The 23,065-nt window shown below is 31.7% G+C and overlaps 1 protein-coding gene across 3 annotated transcripts in view; it reads left to right on the forward strand.

The window, feature by feature from the left end:
* LOC126886963 (influenza virus NS1A-binding protein-like) overlaps window positions 1-23,065 on the forward strand; it is a 175,434-nt gene that overhangs the window by 22,340 nt on the left and 130,029 nt on the right. For all 3 annotated transcript variants that reach the window (XM_050654163.1, XM_050654165.1, XM_050654164.1), the window contains one exon: window positions 22,082-22,112. In XM_050654163.1, the coding sequence (XP_050510120.1) occupies window positions 22,091-22,112 (22 nt within the window). In that variant the 5' untranslated portion in view covers window positions 22,082-22,090. The remainder of the gene's footprint in view (window positions 1-22,081; window positions 22,113-23,065) is intronic.

Below are 23,065 nucleotides of genomic sequence, written 5' to 3' on the forward strand. Positions count from 1 at the left end.
AGATTACTCGGAGAGTTTTTTTGTAGTTGCCGAACACGAATACGCCATCAGAGACGGCCTTCGAAAACCCGAGAAGATGACTTGCATATCGTTCACCCTAGACATTAGGTGCTCCGAGGTCGGTTTTGATGTCATATTTGTGTTCAGCAACCCCAAAAACGCCCCGAGCAATCTATTTGCAGTGGCGTGCTGGCCATATAAATGAATCGGTGCAATCACCGAGAGGCCGCGGCCTCTTGAGGCCGGTCAAATAGGAGTTTTTCACAAAAAAATTTAGATATAACAAAAAAAATATTTTTTTAATTTCTAATCGAATGTTGATTTTGTTAATAATATTAAAACATTTCAAAATAATTCAATTTTTTTAATTGTAAAATACAGTTAAGTAAATAAATAAGGCTCTATATACATAAATAGACTGCTACAGATAATATTTATTTTCATACAAGTATGTTTATGGTTTTCCAATTTCTTCAAACATGTATGTCATCTGCAGAATAAAAAATGGAAAAACGTCTTGCACATTTTTGACCGAATTATTGGAAGTATTGAAAAACGATTTGATCAAGACAAATTGTTTTATGATATAAGCACTCTACATCCTAGAAATTTTGATACAATAAAAAATGGTATACCTTTAACGGCATTTAACTCGTGGATTTTGCTGATAAATGGATTGCATAAAAAATAGGATTTTGCAAATTACTGAAATTATAGAAGATCGAGTTAATGGTAAATATGTTAATCTAAGTGATAATGAACATGAAGTAACAAATGACAATGTTGAAAATGTCGCGAAAACTTCATCTCCGTGTGGTACTAAAAAGTGTAAAGATTGTATAGCTTGCTCTTACGCTGTTTTGCATAAGTACAACATATCAGTGTGCTTATCCAAATTTAAATAGTATAATATAAGCATTTATTAACTCTTTCAATTACTCAAGTATCTAGCGAAAGAAGTTTTTTAACGTTGAAATACATAAAAAATCGGTTAAGAAATACTCTAACACGAGATCACTTGGAAACATTTATGCTAATGGATATAGAAAAAGAAGCTTTGCATGAACTTAAAAATGATGAAATAATCGACAAATTTGCTCAAAAATCTACTTTAATGCGGAAATTATTGATCGAGTGTTAAGTAATTATTTTATGAAATAATTGCAAAGAATGTTTAGATTATTGCGTTATATTAACATTTTAAATGTTGTTAAATTAAAGTATTTGCTCTCTAATTGTATTTGTACTTTCTTGTATAATTGATTTACTAAAATTCAACTTAATAAATAATTGAAAAATTCTCAAAATTTTATTTTATCTTGATTATATCAAATTCATATTATATATATTCAGGAAATTATAGTATCTGCCTCGGTATCTGCCTTACTTCATACAATATTGTCATACATGTAATTTATTATTTATAAGATTGTTTATTCTTAAATAAAACAATATAGCAAATTTTAAAAAACATCATTGTATTTAAAGTTTTATGTTTGATTTAAAAATAATTTATAATTTTGTTTTTTTGATTTCATAAATAACGAATAAAACATCCTGATAATGGAAGGTAAAATGAGGATAAGAGGCCGCTTTTCTATAAAATCACCGGGCCGCTTGAAAAGTTTCAGCATGCCACTGTATTTGTATCAATTTAGTGCCGAAAACCCACGAAACTCCAGAAGATGACGTGACCATAGACACCAGGTGCTCCGTGTGTCGGTTCTCATAACGTATTCGTTTTTAGCAAACCCAAAAGCCAGCCCAGTAATCTATTGTGAGTGAATTTAATGCCGAAAACCTTGAAACCCCAGAAGCTGAAGTGCCTTAGCAGTTACCCTGGGCACCAGGTGCTCCAGGGGTCGGTTCTGATGACGTATTCGTGTTCAGCCATCCCAAAAACCCCCGAGCAATCTGTTTGCGTCAATTTAGTACCAAAACCCTTCGAAACTCCAGATTACGTTCCTTAGCAATAACCCTGAGCACCAGGTGTTTCGAGGCTCGATTCTGATTGCGTGTTCGTGTTCAGTAACCCCAGAAACTCCCTGAATAATAAAATCTGGCCCTCAATATATGTACTTAGTTTATGCACTTTTAAATGCAGTTTATGATCCACCAATTTTTGTATATTAGACTTTTTTCCTGACGTCGTCCAGAATTGAATGCAAAAAGTTGCAAGTGTTTAGGTGCTATATTTAAAAATCTATTTATTTTGTACTAAATGCCCTGGTCTAATAATAGTAACACGAGAATATATGCAGATAATATCTTCTTCTTCTACGGCACTACAGCCCAAATTGAGCCTTGGTCTCCTTTATTTTTTGCCTCTACCCTTGCTTGTCTGTGGCTGCTTTTCTCCATACACGGACTCCTAAAAGTGCTTGTGCGTCGCTATTTACTGTGTCTTCCCAACGCTTTCTTGGCTTTCCAACCGGTCTCTTTCCCTGCATTCTAGCATTCAGTGCTCTTTTTGGTAGCCTATCCTCTCCCATTCTTATCACATGTCCGGCCCATTGCAATCTTTGTATTCTAATGAAGTCTGACAGGGGCGCTTCCTTATAAAGTTGATAAAGTTCGTTGTTGTATCGACTTCTGAAGATTCCGTTTTCCCCCACAGGTCCTAGTATTCTCCTCAGTACGTTCTTTCGAATATGTCGAGTTTGTTTTTGGATGTTTCTTTCAGGACCCAGGCTTCACTGCCATAGCATGTTATTGGTCGAATTAAAGTTTTATAGATTCTCATCTTTGTATTTCGGTGGACACTTTTAGACCGAAATATATGGGAGAGGGCAAAATAAACTCTGTTTGCCTGCGTTATTCTCTTCCGTATTTCTCCATCTTCTGATCCGTCGGCATATATTTCTACTCCCAGGTATGTAAACTTTCCAACCGTTTCAATGTCATCTTAATGTATAATGTTTTGTGGGACTATATTTCTTCTCGTCTGAGTCATTATTTTTGTTTTTTCTGTGTTAATTTACAGACATTTTTGTTTGCGTTTTTAACTCTGCGTATGTTTCCTGTGCTCCTGTTGATGTTCTACTCATTAATATCATCGGCATAAGCCGCCAGTTGAACCGTTCGGTTGGTTAGTAGGTTTGCTCGTCCAGTTTGCATTTGCCTAACCGCATACTCCAGTGCCAGGTTAAACAATGTTGGGGCCAGCCCATCTCCCTGCTTTAGTCCCTGCGAAATTTTGAAAAAGTCTGTCCGGTGGTTTTGTATTCGTACACATGCCTGAGTTTCATCCATTGTGGCTTTAATGAGTCTTATTAGCTTGGGTGGTATTGCCAATTCAGCCAATATGTAGTATAGTTTCTTCCTTTTGACTGAGTCGTATGCGTGTTTGAAGTCTATAAACACGTTGTGAACATCAATATCGTGTTCCCATGATTTGCTCAAGACCTGTTTGACTGTAAATATTTGTGTCGATCTTCCCCGTCGGAAGCCCGTCTGATACTCTCCAATAATATTTTCTGCTAGTGGTTGGAGCCGCTGGTTTATAATATACGTGTAGTCCAGGGTAATAAGGATTTTTTTGGTACACTCAAAGATCCAGGTAGCTGACTACTTTTTTAGTTATTGTAGACCTATAGGAAGAAAACCTACCTGTTTCCTGCCTAGAGTTCGCGTCCGTTTTTTAATTATTAACAATTTAGTGCAAAAATCGCGATTTTTTCGATTTTTTGCACTCCATTCAAAAACTAAATACATAGTTGACATAAAATTACAAAATTCAGTTTTTTAGAACATTGAAACACCTTCAAAATGCCGATTTTTGAAAGGTAAAAAGTTATGTTGTTGCTACGCAAACTGCAAAATAAGTGAAAATCGTTATTTGTTAAAAGCTTTTACTAAAACTACCTTAGAACTTTAGTGTTTCACCCAAAGTTGGATATTGGGGTACTTAACAACCCCTCAAAATTTGAGACCGATCCATTAATTAGTTTAAGAGTTATTCTATTTGTTTGTCCCAGAGACCTTTATTTTGCAATAAGATAAGACAGAAAATAATGAAGATAAAGCAATTCTTAGTATGCCAAATGAAAGTAGAAGAGTGATAGTATCAAAATGTATTAAAAAAAGATAAAACAATAATTAACATAGTCAAAAATACTAATAACAAATTTTTAAAATTTTGTACTTTATAAACATTTAGAATACCTTTAAAAATGTTGTCCGTAGAAACAATATTTTTATATAGTCGAAAAGATAGTATTTTAACACTAATTTTCAAATAAAAAAATTTAGCCTGGGCTCATTTGGGACAAAGTTAGCCATATGTTTTTTTTAATTCACAGCTAATTTGTTTATAATAATTAAGGAATCTCATTAATGTCATTTTAAAGAATGGGATTTGTATTTTTTCTTAAAAAATTTGCACAAACATTATACCTTCACAGCACCCTCTAAGATTTTTCAAAAATGTAGTGCAAACGATTACTAGGAGGAACCTACAAATCCAGCGAGTTAAAATACCGAAAAAGCAATTTCAAACGAATATAATTTGCTGTATTTCCGGATCAACTCAATGGATTTTGATCTTTCTTTTTTTAATTGGCATGTAATTTTTACGTACATTACAAATATGCAAATTGTGTATAAATTTATTAATTAATAAACAGTCTTAATTTGTTTAAACAATTCTTGAAAAAATATTTTTTTACAAAAATCTATTTTTTTAATCATAGTATCATTAATGATCACAGAAAAAGTTAATAAATAAATGCTTTTTACTAGATAAATATTTATTGAAGTATACCTTAACTTTTTCTATGATTAATAGGGATAATATGATTAAAATCATGGATTTTGGGAAAAAATTATTTTTTCAAAAATTGTTTAAACAAATTAGACTGTTTATTAATTAATAAATGTCTAGACAAATTGCATATTTGTAATATACAGAAAAATTACATACAAATTAAAAAAGAACGATTGAAATATATTCAGTAGAACCCGAGATATAGAAAATGATAATAGTTTTAAGTTGCTTTTTTTAGTTTTTGAAGCCCCCCCCCCACCCTTCACTTACCACGACTAGTCGCCAATTAAAGTACATTTTTAAAAATTCGTGTAAAATACCAGCTTTTCTAATACGTAAAATAACTTTTTCTACGGACAATATTTTTAAAGTTATTCTAAATGTTTTTAAACTACAAAATTTCACAAATTTGGCATTGGGATTTTTGACTATATTAGATAATTTTTTTATCGTTTTTTAGTACATTTTGATAATACCAGTTTTCTACTTTCATTTGGCATACGCAGAATTGCCATATCTTCATTGTTTTCTGTCTTATGTTATTGCAAAATAAAGGTCTCTGGGATAAATATCGTCTTTGATGAGTGCGTGGATGTGACTTGGTAGGTGGTCACCACCTACCTTATACAGTTCTGCTGGTATTTCGTCAACTCCCGGAGCTTTATTGTTTTTCTGGGCCTTAATAGCTTCGAGAACTTCCTCTATAGTTATAGCTTCTACTCCGTTATCTACTTCATTCTCTATCCAGATACATAGTTTTAGTCGATAGATTTTTATATTAATTAAATATTATTGGTTTTGACGTAATCCCTGCGTATTTCCGCACATTATCAAAATAATTTGTTAAAAACGTGTTATCATTGTGTTCTCATTTAGATCCGGAAGGATGAGTTCATTAGTGTATTATTTGGTTTATTCCAAATGAACGAAAGTTTAATCTGCAGGCGTTGTCGTTCGGTTGTAAAAAATATCCTGAAGAGTTATAAACATTTAAGAACTATGTCGAACAGCCGAAGTACTAGAAGATTGCCTTTAATTTACGTATGTAATGAATCTCACAACATTAAAATGCATAATATTAGTCCATTTACTCACGGATTTTGCTCCATATTTTAAAGAACTGCTTGGATTGACATGAAATTTGGCATAAACATAGATTGCTAACATGTCAAAAAAAAAGTTAAATTGTGCTGATGCATGCTTTTACTCTAGAGCTGAATTTCACCCCTTCTCGAGGGGTGAAAAAATATACCTTCAAAATAAATCCGGAAATGGATAAACGACTACTTCTAAGCAACTTTTGTTCTATATAGTTTTTTCTCTAAGTTAATACTTTTCGAGTTATTTGCGAGTGAATAACTCAAAATGTAAGTATTTTATAGAAAAAAATAATCTTACCAAAAGTATAGCATATAAAAAAGTGAAAAACAAATGGTGTCTGTATGAAGACTTTAGACCCAATAGAAGCACAGTTATAGCTAATGAAATATAGGTTCATATTCGTCAAATTCCAAATAGAATATTTCAACGTGAAATAACCAAAAAATGAAGAACTTTTTGGGAAAAAAGTCATTACAACTATTTTAAAGAGTATTAAAAGCTTAATTTTTGTTTTTTTTTAGTTTCTAGCATCAAAAGTAAGTAATTACGCTCAAAATAAAGTTGGTCCTATTTTTTTTTTTTTTTTTTTTTGTTCAAACAACTGCACTGGGATAGTTTGGGTATAAACATAAACGGGCAATATCTGAATTACTTACGATATGCTGATGATATTGTATTAATAGCAGAAAGAAGTGAAGAATTACAAAGAATGATGGAAGAACTAGATAGAGAATCGACAAAGATAGGACTGAAGATGAATTACAGTAAAACAAAAACCATGACCAATCAACAAGAAGAACTAGTAATTACAGTGGCACAAACAAGAATAGAAGTAAAAGAGTATATATATCTAGGACAAATCACTAGATTAAATAAAGAAAATCAGACCGAAGAAATAAAGAGAAGAATAAGATTGGCCTGGGCATCATTCGGAAAACTGTCTTTTATTCTAAAGAACAGAAAATACCCGCAATACCTAAAAACAAAAGTCTTCAATCAATGTATACTCCCTGTTTTAATATATGGCTCTCAGACATGGACGTTTACAAAAGAGAATATGGAAAAAATAGCAAAGACAGAAAGAGACATGGAAAGACAAATGCTGAACATTAAATTATCAGACAGGAAAAGAAACTGGATCCGTAACAAAACAAAAGTGAAAGACGTCTCTACCCAAGTAGCAAAGCTTAAATGAAAGTTCGCCGGACACACCCTACGGCAGAAGGATGAAAGATGGACTAAGATGATTATACATTGGAGACCATAGAACCACAAACGAAAAAGGGAAAGGCCACAGATGCGATGGTCAGATGACCTGAAGAAACACACTGAGTCAAAATGGATGCAAATTGCCCAAGATAGAGAGGCATGGAAGAAGGAAGAGGAGGCCTATATCCAAGGATGGATGTTTAGGGCTGATTAGATAGATAGAAAAAAAAAATCGGGAAAATCGCCCCCTGATTAGCATCTTAAATGAAATTAATCGTTACCGCTTCACAAGTGTATGTATTATTTATATGATCTGTAAGTTTCGTTGGTTCAAACTGCTTATTTTTTCAAAAAAAGAATGTGTGTACTTTGTACGCACGTAAGAAGTTATACTTCTATTATATGATTTCAACGAAATCAATATACTTTAAACAGTTTCTCTACTACTTTCCAAAAATTTTTATTAAAACAATACCAAAAATTAAAAAAATAAAAGAATGAAACACACACAAACACATTGAAAAATGCCACAAATGATTTCTGAACAATAATTATTGCCAAAAATTTTAATTAAATACGTATTTTCTGAAAAAAATTATATAATAATATACTTACAATCATAAAATCTATAAAAAAAATAAAAAAATGATATAACTTGCATTGGGCTTGAACCTACTTCCCGTGTATCCCGCCGTACGAGAGTCGAAGCGATTTCAAACTGCACCACCTTCGCGTATACGTCATGTGGGAATATACACAAACTGAACAACTTTTTGACATTTTGTTTATATGAATTTTTATTAGTTTGATTTTTGTCGAATTAAAATACAACAATATATACAGGGTGATCAACTTCTGTGACAAAGTCCAATATATCTGTTATTATACAATATATGAAAAAACGTTGTTAATAAAAGTTATAGACACCTTTAATGTACACATTTTAAAATTAGTGAGAAATATACAGGGTCCTCCATAACACGGTGCCAAACCAAAGTTATGTTTTTTTAAATGAAACACCCTGTATTTTATTCAAAATCTGGTTTCTCTACATTTTTCTGATTCTAGAAATATAACACTTGTCTAGGATTATACTGAGTGTTTCAAAGTTACGAGCACTTTTATTAAAAAATCATACTGATTTGATCGCCCTGTATGTTTCTAACGGTGTAATATAAACTTATTTTTTTAATGCTTTTGACTGTCAATATTAAAGTAGTTTTGCAAAAATGTACAATTTTTTTATAACTACACAAATTGTATACAGGGTAAGTCAAAATTTAAATACAAGATTTTCTTCATAATTTTAAATGGAACACCCTATATTTTATATTATTATCGAAAAGTTCTATCACTATACTTACATATCTTTTAAATATTCCCTATACCTAAAGTTATTAGTTTTTGAGATATTTTAGTTTTATTGTTGATAGCAACATGTATTACTTAGTTATTAATAACAATACTTTAATTTATTAAAAAAACTAAATTAAATAAAGAAAAATGTTCATCGTACCTCTTATGTTATAAAAGGTGTTCAAAATGACCTCCCATAACGTCTACACAAGCCTGGAGACGAGTTTAAAAAGACCTACAGATGTTTGTAAGCATTTGTTGTGTGACACTTTGAAAGGCGTTTTGAAACCTTACTCTCATATCATCAACTATTGTTGGAGGTGCCCTATAGACTACGTCTTTAATATAACCCCAAAAAAAGAAGTCACCTTCGTTTAATTCTGGTGATCTGGGTGGCCAGTGAACTGGCCCATCTCTTCCTATCCATCTTTCAGGAAATAGTTCATCGTTGAGAAGTGCGTTGTGGTGAGCAGGGGCTCATATGTTGGCGGATGTTTAATGGTACATTTTCAAGTAGAATAGGTAAATGATTCACTAGAAAATTTAAATAAACCTCACCACTTACCGATTCCTCATAGAGAGAAGGACCTATAACGTAATTGCCTCTGATTCCACCCCAAACATTTAAGGACCATCTTGTTTGACTATGTGTCTGAGCACAGTACGGATTGGTTGTGGAATAATAATGAAAATTGTGTCTGTTTACACTACCATTTTTGTGGAATGTTGCCTCGTCTCCAAAAAAAAAGGACAAACTCAAAAAAATCTCTCAGTATCACTATTTGTTTTTGTGACCATTGACAAAATTGTACTCTTTTGTATATGATATGGGTGCTTGTTGTTTTTCTTGACTATGTTCTGGATAGATCCATAACTTATATCTTGCTCTCTTGTAATATTTTGAATACTTGTATGAGGATTTTCTGTAACAGGCAGTAAAACATTTAATTAATTTTCATTCGTAATAATGAATTTTGTTTTTTCCTTTGCTTCATAAACAGAGCCAGTACGATTAAACCTGTCTAATAAGTTGTCAAATGCTATCTTATTTGGTTGCTGACGTTGTGGACACCATTCCTTATAAATTCTTGTGGCAACTAATGAGTTTTTGAAACACTCTCCTAAAAACCATATCATGTCTGTCATTTCTTCACGATTAAAATTCATTGTTGGGTAACAATTATAACAATATGGCAAACAATTATAATCAATAACAAAAGTAAAAACGTACAGATATTTAAATTCTTACATCTGACAGTTCTTGTGTCAATTATTTCAAAGCCACCTTAAACAAAAACTTGCAGCAATTTATAGTTTCCATTTCTTCGCGGAAAATTAATATCATTTTGTCAGTAAATATAAAATTGTCGTTATTGTATATAATTTACCATAAAATTGGAGAAAAAATGAAATGCAGTCTAATTTTAATTATCATTAACAAACTCATTGGAGGTTTCTCATATTATGGGTAATTAATTTACTGTAATAAACGTATCTATGAGTTATCGACAATAAAACTAAAATATCTCGAAAACTAATAACTTTAGGTATAGGGAATATTTAAAAGATATGCAAGTATAATGAAAGAACTTTTCGATGGTAATATAAAATACAGGGTGTTCCATTTAAAAATATGAAGAAAATCTTTTATTTGCATTTTGACTTACCCTGTATACAATTTGTGTAGTGATAAAAAAATTGCACGTTGTTGCAAAACTACTTTAATATTGACAGTCAACAGCAGTAAAAAAATAAGTTTATATTATACTGTTAGAGTCATACAGGGCGATCAAATCAGTATGATTTTTTGATAAAAGTGCTCATAACTTTGAAACACTCAGTATAACCCTAGACAAGTGTTATATCTTTTTAATCAGAAAAATGTAGAGAAACCAGATTTTGAATAAAATACAGGGTGTTCCATTTAAAAAAACATAACTTTAGTTTGGCACCGTGTTATGGAGGACCCTGTATATTTCTCACTAATTTTAAAATGTGTACATTAAAGGTATCTATAACTTTTATTAACAACTTTTTTTCATATATTTTATAATAACAGATATATTGGACTTTGTCACAGAAGTTGATCACCCTGTAGAGTAAGAAAACGATACATTAGATGAAAATTTGTAGAAAGTTTGTTCGTAATCAGATTATGTAAATTAAAGCATTGCCTACTAGGGGCATAGCATAGCAAGTACTTACTAGGTAAGTACATTTTTTTTTTATTTTCCAAATAGGTATGAAGATAATTTTTTATTGGAATACAACTGAAACATTTAGAATTACGTACCTGTGGGTTTTCAAAACTATTTAAAAAATCACTATAATTATAAATTTGATTTTATTTCTCTCCTCACAACAATAAAAACTAATATATTATACAACATTTTTGTTTAACCGATAACCTCCATATTGAACAATTATTGACAGATCATTTCAACACCCAATCAGAGCCCGTATAAAGACTAATACCAAACTGTCGGTGTGCGCATGCGCGCAGATCAATATAAATTCACCCTCAATCTCAATCGCGCCTAAAGAAGTATAAATTCAAAAATTTGTTTTAAAGTCAAATGTATTTTTCTAAAATAAATGGTTATTTTTCAAAATAACTTAAAAATTATTAGTGACACCAAAAATTTCAGAGAAAAAATGTAGGTTTTGCTTTTTGGATGATTTTGAATTTTTTGGTTTTCTGTAAGACAAAAATTGATTAAGATATGGCTGTTCAAAATTTGCATACACCCATGATTAATGACTCGTTCAAGCCCTTTCAACTAGAGCCCCTTTCAAAAATAAGCACTTTGAACCGATGAAAACTACAGAGCATATATTATATACAGTACATACACGAGTAAGCAACTTGTGATGCGGTAATGATTATTTCATTTGGGATGCTAATTTAAGGGGCAATTTTCACGCTTTTTTTACCAAAAAAAGGGACCAACTTTATTTTGAGCGAAACTTGCTTGTATTTGATGGTAGAAGCTTTTTAAAACATAACAATAAGGCTTTTTTTAAACGCTTTAAAAAAGTTGTTATTAGTTTTTCCCAAAAAAGTGCTTTATTTTTTTGGTTATTCCACGTTGAAATATTCGATGTGGAATTTAATTGAAAACTTATTGGACCATTTTCCTATTTCTAAAAATTGTAAGCCAGATGGATGCTGAAGCGAAGAAGAGAAGAGGGAATTCAAAAACTTAAATTCACGACCCCGTTTGTTCAGCTGGTAAATTCCAACGGAAAATGGACCTAGTTACTCAAAGGAGTAAAACTAATATAAAATGAAATAAAAATGTATACCATTTTTATTCAGTTGCAATGCGAAGGCAAAACTGTCTTATTTTTCACTTAGAACAGAGAGCGCAACAAGCCAGCACTCTAAATCGACGATTTTCGACTCTAGTTGGAGTCATCATCAAAGAGGCCTAGGTTTGCTGCTCTCTGCCCGCCCTAAGTGACGAATCTCCCAGAGCTTATCCCCGCATTGCAATTGACGTTTATGGAGTAGGTGTCTAACGACATCTGGCGACAGAAAGCTGAAAGTCAAAGTTTTCAACCTAATAGAAATTTTAAAAATATAACATAATTTATATTAACTATAACTTGTGCTGATGCTCGAGAGTACGATAGACGTGAGGATTTTCATCACTATAATAATGAGAGTTGTGGAGATTAACAAGTCCATTATTATGGAAAGTTCGGAAACATCGGAAATCAAAACAGAATCAAAAGAATATACATCAGATGCTATAAATTATATCCGTAACCCATAAATAAAAATAGATTCGTTGTTGAAAATCCATTTTATAAAGGTCTTGATGCATTTGTTCGTTATAGGGATAAAATTTTTGCTTTTTGTATTACTTCTCCAATAGTGCTCTTACTAATTCTAGGTTCTCTATATACTGGGTTGATTGGCAATGGTTTTCTGCTAGTGCAAGATAATGCGAGATCACACTCGGCAAGGATTATAACAGTATCTTAAAAATGATGGTATTCCAAAAATGAACTAGTCTGCTCAAAGCCGAGTCCTATTGAGCATATCAGGAGCTTGGAGGAGTAAGGGCGAACCCGAAAAATGGTCATTTCAAAAACAGTCTCATCTTCCTCACATACTTTTAAAGAATGCGTCTGTATATTATAACAGCATGTTTCGCCCTTCATACTTCTAAAATTTCGTAAGAAATAATATACCAATCTATTCATGTCAGAAACTGAACTGCATAATCGTCTAGAGGGCGAACCCACAGGCTTTCGTTGCGTTTCCGTTCAAGGTTCGCCCCTTCCCTTCTGTTAACGCGCCGGTGTTTCTGTAATTCTGTAGCTTTAATTGGTGAGATACAGAAGACGAAGAAACCGTAGACGATGAAAATCAAATTAAATTCAATTGAAGCTTTATTTGTGAATTGTATTAAAAACACTAGGGATGTTTATTTTTATAGAAAAAAAGTGTTAAAACTCTTTTTTATTTCATAAAAATCTTGCAAAATTAAAAAGTTTTTAAGATCCACCTGGAGGATTTCCATACCGTAGAAAAAGAGTAGGGTGTCATTTGCATAATAGTAGGGAAACTAAATTTGCATACACTTTATTGTGTATTGTAATTTTTATTAGTACTTGGCGATAAACTTTCAGCTTACAAAGGCGCCTTTCATTATTCTGTTCAACGCTTCTGACAGAAGATTGTACTGATGAGCCGATGTACCGATAGAACGTGACACCGACAAGAACCATCTTTACAAAGTGAATATAAGGCATAAATAAGAAGGATTATTATAGTAATTTTACAAGTTAATACTTTATTATATCAATTTTCTATTTTGGTTGGGAACAAGCCGTAAAATTAAAATAATAATTCCTAAGATTTACACGTTTTATTCACTTTGTAAAGATTTTTTTTCGGCATTGTAATAATACAGATTATACAACGTATCCATCGGTAAACTGCACGCTATAGTAGAAATGCGACGATAAACCGCATAATCTAGTAGCATCACTTGTTCGCCCTTACTATTCTAACATGTTTGTAAACTTTAACTCAGTTTTCCCGAAACATCGTTTTTGCAGTTCGCCCTTACTCCCCCAAGCTCCTGAATATATTATTATCTGCTCCAACATGTGAAGAGCTTCGAATGGCTCTTATTGAGAAATAATACCACTTTTCCCCAAAGGGATATCCAAAACGTAATCAACTCTGCGCCAAATGTGATATCGAAATTTTCATTACACATTATTTTCTCAAATTTTTCCTGGTTTTTTATTTGTTGCTCTTGGTAATATCGGCTTACCTGCTATAGGAGTAACTGACTCAGTACACTATTATAAGAAATAAAAATATCAAAAATTTCTTAAATTTTGAGGTTGGTCCGTTTTTTCTGGCTCGCAGTATATTTAAAATCGTCTCAAATTGTGCATCATACTGCAGAAATTGATCAAAAATAATTAGGTAAACACTAAATGTTATGTTACCTACTCATCAATCATCATCAATTAGCTTATATTTGTCCAATGCTGAACGTAGACTTCCCGTAAAATTTTCCACCTACCCACTAATTAAAATGAAATTATGGCATATTTTAATTATTAATTTATTCCAAATAAAGGATTCCACCATCCTGTATGCTTCGTAGACTTTATGGTATGGTTTATGTAAATGTCGAAATAAAATTTATTTCAATAATCCCCGTACATTTCCAGTAGTATGTAAATAAACCTGCTATCAATTTAGATCAATATTTGTGCAATGCATTAATCAACGTAGTGCACCTTATCGCTACAATTTTTTTGAAACGAATATAAATTACTAAGAAACTGATCGAGCTGTTTAAAGTGGAGGTTTCGTGCAATTTAACTCCCGGATATATTTGTGATATTATTAATATTATCAGTCGTAGATAAAATATTAGATTTAAATCGATAAAGCACGTGTTTCAATAGGTTAAAGAAATCAAAATGCAAATGGTTTATTTTGAGATATCCAACATAGCAACCGATTGCTGCGGTTTGCTGATATCATAATCGAGATTTTAGATTGCCAAAACTTAACGAAACCGCGAATCAATAAACATAAACAACAAAAATAACAGTAGCCACTATGTGTCAGAATTATCACCAATAAATTTAAAAATTCTATACAGCTTTAGCTGACTTAGTCCTGGGGAGGTCTAATTTCTCTAGACCGCCTTTTCCATGATTTTGGCCTACCGTTTAGTACCATGGACGTAGTGGTAGTGTTAGGGACCAAGGAACAAACGAACGTTCAGCGTATGCTGCACCATGCAGCGCTTTACTATCTTTATAGTGATCCTAGCAGCAAAAGTCCCTCCATGGTTTGGAAGAAATTCGAAAACATTTGACGATACAGGAAAAAATGAGAAGCCTGACCACAAACTCCAGATGTAAAATACAATACAGTAGGTATCTTGTTGTTTATACACGTAGCAAATGCCTTAACCAGTTTGGTCAGAAGCATGGAATCCATTTTTAGCTCTTAAGGAAGCTTTTAAGGAATTAGGTATACAAAAACCAAAATTTCGCAGAAATCAGTGGGAAGAGGAACCTCAATCAGAATTAATCTTTTAACGACCTCATATAACAGCCACGCAGGGGCGTGCGGTCCATGGAAGCAAGGGAAGCATTGCTTCCCTTGGTTTCCGTAGGTAATACCGTACCAACTGAGTAACAGATTATTTAAAAAAAATGAACAAACACATAAGCAGAAGCAGGTTGCATACGAGAATATTTAATTATGTAATACAAGCTGTAAGTAATAAGAAAAGACTAAACGTATTTTACTCTATTTTTGTCATACAGTAAATAACAAAGCAATGAAATACTCTAAAAGCAGCTCTGCATGCTGCATTTCTAGCTTTCGTTCCGTACGCGGACCCATAGGCCATGATCGTATTTCTACGTTGGTATTCGGAGTCATGTCGGCAGATAATCTGATTTCAAATTTGCTTCTCCTCAACTCCTCCTCAGCCTATGTAAAAATCACCGGGGTTAGACGTAGAGTGGCGAGTTCAAATTTCGGGCATATCTTGGCTTATAAGCAATTTTGTCAACTGCATACAAGGAGCTGTTTTCGTGAATTTAAATGGGATTTACCAGCATTTGACAATGACAGGCTTCGTCAACTGATTTTGTGGAATTATGAAGATTGATTTTATTTAATTATTTATATAAATAAATATAATAGAATTATTTATATTATAAATACTAAAATATTTATATAAATATATGTATTAGGGTTGTGGAGAATGGCGAAAATGTGAAAAGTGGGATACAGAAACCATAAATAGCTCGAGAGGATTTTTGGAGTTTTTTAACTTTGCTTTTTTCAGAAATATTTACATTCTCAGATAATTTATTTAATGTATTGCAATGCAAGATAAACGAGATTGGTTTCTGTGTAAAAAAATTAGCGAATTTAAAGATGTTATTAACAAAAAGAGAGAGATGACTTTGAAAAATATTGGAATAATATGATTATAAGAAGTTTTGAGCCTAAAAGGAAACGCATACGCACTGATAATGTTGGAGATATCCAATAGTGCTACTGCCGACTATTATAGTCTATAATACTATCAGATATAACTGTCGCGGTCGGTCTTGACGGTCCAGTTAGCTGAGGCGCAGTCGATCGACAAGTTTAGTGGATTTGCGATCGCTGGTTCGAGGCTCAGCTAAGTCATGAAATTAATAAAAGGCCAACGCCGTAGTATAAAACTCAATAGAGTCTACGACTTGGTCTGGAATAAACTGGCGTCTGATCGGCCTATGGAAAAGCGGTACGGCAAGGGATAAGGGCTTGCGACTTGGTGATACTGCTCCATAGATCTCTACCGAAGGGCGTTGACGCCTAAGAACGGTGAAATATACTATCAGATTTTAGATCAAATATGCCAACGAATGGAAAATAGGTTTAAGAATTTTGATGACCGAAACTTTCGTTCATTACATTATAAATAGGTGTTTTTATAAATTGCTTCCCCTGTTTCTTTCACCGCACGCCCCTGCACGTGTATAAAGAATTAAAAACGATCACTGGGAACGCTTCTCAAAAGAACTGGAGCATGATTTTTATGGTTTACAAAAAGAAATATAGCGCTATATGAGGTCAAAGAGCGGAGGTGAAGGAATTAATAGACCCGAAACACATCGAAAAGGGTGCAAGGACTGACTGTCTAAAGGAGTTATATACAGCGGAACAACAAAATTCACTTAAGCCTGTAAAGTACAAATAACACCTGAAAAACTAAGTAACAGAAAAACTGCATGTAAAGATGGTATACTAAATGAATTATTGAAATACGATCGAACGACAATGACGAATCAACTGACAACACTAATGAACAAGATTATGAAACACAATAAAACACTACGATAAATGGAGGACAAGCGAGAATAAGACCGGTAAAAAAAACCAGAAAATTACAGAGGTATCAATTTGTTAAATACTACCCTAAAATAACCAACATTTTTCAAGAACGAGTAAATCGGCTCCTAAACTTAACAGATGAGCAACAAGGCTTCCGTACAAAAAGGTCGTAAGCATTAGAAAAATTATCCACATTCCTATGTTTGATCGACTTGAAGAATGCATTTTACAGGGTAAGACTTAAAAGATGTAGTACATCTTTTGTATAGAATAGAATAGAATTATGCTTTATTGTCATGAAAAATTTAAGAATTTAGAGACAAAGCTTACAAGCATCATAAATAAAAACAATAACAAATACAATTTACTAAAATTATATAAATCGTCAATATAAATAAAATATAATAAAGTGAAACAAAAAACAGTAACAATATATTGTAAAATTAAAAAAAAAATGCAAATTGCGTAATTTACCTTAAGAAATTTAATAAGTTAAGCTGCTGCATATGACACTCAAATATAGATTAAGATTCTACTTATACATAAGAATACTGTAATTTCTTAGTTATTAGTTAAGAAACTCTGCTATTGAATAATATGGTCTTTCAGATAAATAGGCTTTCCTCATTTTACGGAACTTGGGGAAAGATGTTGCAGATTTAAGTTGTAGAGGGAGATGGTTGTATAGTTTTTTCGCAGAATATAATTAATTTGTGAAAGTAACTTAGCACAATCTACCTGATTGTTTAACAATTTATGCAGAAATATGACAGAAGCTTGATTTCTACGCTTTTCTAACGAGACAAAATCAAACTGATTGAGTAAGTTCAAGTAATTACAACCTCTAAGAGGAAATAGTCCAGAGTAATAAGGATTTTCTCGGGACACTCAAAGATCCAGGTAGCTGACTACTTTTTTAGTTATTGTAGACCTATAGGAAGAAAATCTACCTGTTTCCTGCCTAGAGTTCGCGTCCGTTTTTTAATTATTAACAATTTAGTGCAAAAATCGCGATTTTTTCCATTCCATTCAAAAGCTAAATAGTTGACATAAAATTACAAAATTTAATTTTTTAGAACATTAAAAAACCTTCAAAATGCCGATTTTTGAAAGTTAAAAAGTAAATTTGTTGCTACGCAAACTGAAAAATAAGTGAAAATCGTTATTTGTTAATAACTTTTACTAAAACTACCTTAGAACTTTAGTGTTTGACGAGTTATTCTATTTGTTTATCCCAGAGACCTTTATTTTGCAATAACATAAGACAGAAAATAATGAAGATAGGGCGATTCTGAGTATGCCAAATGAAAGTAGAAGACTGATAGTATCAAAATGTATTAAAAAAAGATAAAAAAGTAATTAGTATAGTCAAAAATCCTAATGCCAAATTTTTGAAATTTTGTAATTTGTAAACCTTTAGAATAATTTTAAAAATGTTGTCCGTATAAACAATCTTTTTATATATTCGAAAAGATAATATTTTAACACGAATTTTAATGATGGTAACCAACGTTCTGAAAGGACATGGTACATGAAGAAGAAGAAGAATTTTCAAATAAAAAAAATTAGCCTGTGTTCATTTGGGACAAAGTTAGTCATATGTTTTTTTTAATTCACAGCTAATTTGTTTATAATAATTAAGGAATCTCATTAATCCCATTTTAAATAATGGGATTTTTATTTTTTCTTAAAAAATTTGCACAAACATTGTACCTTCACAGCGCCTTCTACGATTTTTCAAAAATGTAGTTCAAACGATTACTAGGGGGAACCTACAAATCCACCGAGTTAAAATACCGAAAAAGCAATTTCAAACGAATATAATTTTCTGTATCTCCGAATCAACTCAATGGATTTTGATCTTTCTTTTTTTAATTTGTGTAATTTCTACGTACATTACAAATATGCAATTTGTTTATAAATTTATTAAATATTAAACAGTCTAATTTGTTGAAACAATTGTTGAAAAAATATTTTTTTACAAAAATCTATTTTTTAATCAGTATTATTAGTGATATAGAAAAAGTTAAAGTACACTTTAATAAATAAATGATTTTTATTAGATAATTATTTATTGAAGATAATTTATTTATTAAAGTATACCTTAACTTTTTCTATGATTAATAACGATAGTATGATTAAAATCATGGATTTTTGGGAAAAAATTATTTTTTCAAAAATTGTTTAAACAAATTAGACTGTTTATTAATTAATAAATGTCTAGGCAAATTGCATATTTGTAATGTACAGAAAAATTACGTACAAATTAAAAAAAGAACGATCAAAATATATTCAGTAGATCCCGAGATATAGAAAATGATAGTAGCTTTAATTTGCCTTTTTTAGTTTTTGAACTCGTGCATTTGTCGGCTCCCGGCTCCCCTTCACTTACCGCGACTAGTCACCAATTGAACTACATTTTTAAAAATTCGTGTAAAATATCAGCTTTTCTAATATGTAAAATGATTTTTTCTACTGACAATATTTTTATTATTCTAAATGTTTATAAACTACAAAATTTCACAAATTTGGCATTAGGATTTTTGACTATATTAGATAATTTTTTATCTTTTTTTAGTACATTTTGATAGCATCGGTTTTCTACTTTCATTTGGCATACGCAGAATTGCCCTATCTTCATTATTTTCTGTATTATGTTATTGCAAAATAAAGGTCTCTGGGATAAACAATTAGAATAACTCTTAAACTAATTAATGCATCGGTCTCAAATTTTGAAGGTTTGTTAAGTACCCCAATACCCAACTTTGGGTGAAACACTAAAGTTCTAAGGTAGTTTTAGTAAAAGTTATTAACAAATAACGATTTTCACTTATTTTTCAGTTTGCGTAGCCACAAATTTACTTTTTAACTTTCAAAAATCGGCATTTTGAAGGTTTTTTAATGTTCTAAAAAATTAAATTTTGTAATTTTTTGTCAACTATTTAGCTTTTGAATGGGGTGCAAAAAATCGAAAAAATGGCGATTTTTGCACTAAATTGTTAATAATTAAAAAACAGAGGCGAACTCTAGGCAGGAAACAGGTAGGTTTTCTTCCTATAGGTCTACAATAACTAAAAAAGTAGATGAAGTGATGAAGTGGACGAAGCAATGGAGAGAAGAAATCTAGGGGTTTCCTTTAATTTATTTATCCGGTTCATAAGTGGAAAGTTTGATTTTCAACAATCGACGCATGCATGTACCATTAAAACTTGACGGCATATTGCTCCTACGTTTTCTATTAGGTTCTACTATTCAAGGGGGGTAGGCAATACAAATGTATTTTTTTTTAATTTAAACGCAGACTGAAATATTATATTATTACCGAGGGCCGAAAGTCCTTGAAAATATCTATAAGTTACAGAGATTAAAAAATAAAAGAGAAAATTTAGTGTGATTTTTAATTTCAAATATTTCATTCAAAAGAAACTTGTTGTTTATTCTAAACTAAAGGACATTCGGCCCTCGATAATGATGTAATTTTTCATTCTGCGCTTAAATTTTTCAAAAATATTTATTAGTTTTCTCAGGATTCGAAAAAAATTAATGCATTTAAATACCATTGGACCAAGATTTTGCACCTACCCCCTTTAAGTAACGTTTACTTATTCTAGTATTTAAGGTTCTACTCTTACGGTGCCTAAAATACTTAGCAAATTTTTCCTATCCGGCTCTTATCTATCTACCCTACCTATTTCATTCCTCACGTAATTTGGCTCGTAATTTATAACATTGATACATATCTGATACATCTCCTATCATGTTAATGCACTCGAAATTTAATGCTATTGATCAATACTTTCGATACAAGTGATATCGATGACTCTGCAAATTTTAGTAATGTCGTTTTATTTAATAACAGAATAGCAGTAATAGCAGAATTGCCCATCTCATTATTTTCTATCTTATGTTATTGCAAAATAAAGGTCTCTGGGATAAACAATTAGAATAACTCTTAAACTAATTAATGGATCGGTCTCAAATTTTGAAGGTTTGTTAAGTACCCCAATACCCAACTTTGGGTGAAACACTAAAGTTCTAAGGTAGTTTTAGTAAAAGTTATTAACAAATAACGATTTTCACTTATTTTTCAGTTTGCGTAGCAACAAATTTACTTTTTAACTTTCAAAAATCGGCATTTTGAAGGTTTTTTAATGTTCTAAAAAATTAAATTTTGTAATTTTTTGTCAACTATTTAGCTTTTGAATGGGGTGCAAAAAATCGAAAAAATGGCGATTTTTGCACTAAATTGTTAATAATTAAAAAACGGACGCGAACTCTAGGCAGGTAACAGGTAGGTTATCTTCCTATAGGTCTACAATAACTAAAAAAGTAGTCAGCTACCTGGATCTTTGAGTGTCCCGAACATGGTCTATTTCTAGCTATTACCCTGGAGTAAAAAAACTCCTGTCTAGATTATGAGTCAATCTTCAGAGTCGGACTTGTTACAGTATATTGTATAAGAATTAATGAGTATTCCTTTATTTTTTTTTACAAGCAAATCCTGAAACCAATTTGGGTATTAACGACGAGTACATGAAGATAATCACAAATTCACGTACAGTAGAACCTCGATTATCCGTCAGGGCACCGGAACAAGGGTATGACGGATAATCGAAAAGACGGTTAACAGAACATTTAAAAAAATTAAAAATTCATGGTACCTCTCTCAAATTTCATTTGTATGTTTTGTTTGACAAAACTTGCAGAGTTCAGAGACAAAAAGGAATTTGTGTTCGTACAATCGAATCAATTTAAAATATTCTGAAATCTATGTTTGTTTTACTGTTGCTTCACATTTTGCGACGGCTGAATTTCTTAATCGGCATAAGAGCATGCAATCTACTTTATTGGGTTCTTCTTGTTATCAATCTTTGTCAGTTACAATAGGTTCATCAACATATCTACAGTCAAATTCCAAGTCTGTGTCAGTTTCTGAATCTGTTTGGTCCGCCTTTGTTGCCGTTTCAACTATTTCTTTATCTGTCAGCAATGGATAGCCGTTTGTGTCCTCATCCCAAATCAAATTAACTTTTTAATTTTTTTAGATTAAAATTTTTGCTTATGTAGTCTATACAACGTCTGTATGTGCTCTGACGGTTAACAGAGGTGACGGTTAGTGGAGAGACGGATAATCGAGGTTCCACTGTATTTATAATATTGATAATAAGGGTATTAACGACGAGTACATGAAGATAATCACAAATTCACGTATTTATAATATTGATAATAAAGTAATAATTTAACAATTATTTGTTTTGTTTTAGATAACAACAATGTCGTACGGAACTTTAAACGGTAAGTAAATGTAAATTACCCTTTTCTGTATTTTAGTTATTATATTTTATTAAGGAAAAGCTTTTGGAGAGTTTAGTTTTTCCACAACTAACCTGAAATTATGCCCATTGTAATTATTATAATCCGTTGATTCTATAAAAAATTAGATTTTGAATGTTAGATCTCTAAATTTCGTCTCTAATGGCGATTGGCGATGAAATTCATCTCTATCCTTTACTTTTGTTATTAAGGTTAGGTTCTGTCGAATGTTCAAAATAAATAATCGTTGAGAGATTTTTGCAATTTTTTGCGATTCTCATGAGATCAGTGGCGGCTGGTCCTATGAGGCAGGTGAGGCAGTGCCTCACCAGTATATCAATCGACTATTTACGTTATTTCGTTATTTCATCATCAATTCTTTAAATACAATTTAACTGTTTGTTTGCTAAATAACTTTATTTTCGTTATTTTATCATCAATAATTCTTTAAATACAATTTAACTTTTTGAAATTTGCTAAATAATTTAATTTTTATTATAAAACTTTTTTTATTAACTTTATTTTTATTATAAAAAAAAATAAGTACGGCCCTGACCCGTTGTTCATAAACACATCGATACCTACTCTACTCAAATTATATAGCAGAGGCACTGCCTCTGATGGTGCCTTGTCTAGCATATTACGAAGCCTACGGAGATCGGCCGGCAGCATGACTGAGAATCATTTTTGGAAGCGGGATTAAGTATCCTTTCAGAGGCAGGCAAAAATATGCCTCTAACGTGGTTTTGCAGTTCTAGGTAGTTTGTTAGAGCAGTTTGTTCTAGTTACGTGTACTTACTATTAGTATAAGAGATACAATAGATGTTTAGAATATGTTATCATGCTCTGACTGGCTGAAAGCCATTTGCCAATGTCAATTAAATAAATAAATTAATAAAAAAAATTAGAAATTATGATTTCTTTCATAATAATTC

Source organism: Diabrotica virgifera, chromosome 6, assembly GCF_917563875.1.
Source record: "Diabrotica virgifera virgifera chromosome 6, PGI_DIABVI_V3a".
Taxonomy (NCBI): domain Eukaryota; kingdom Metazoa; phylum Arthropoda; class Insecta; order Coleoptera; family Chrysomelidae; genus Diabrotica; species Diabrotica virgifera.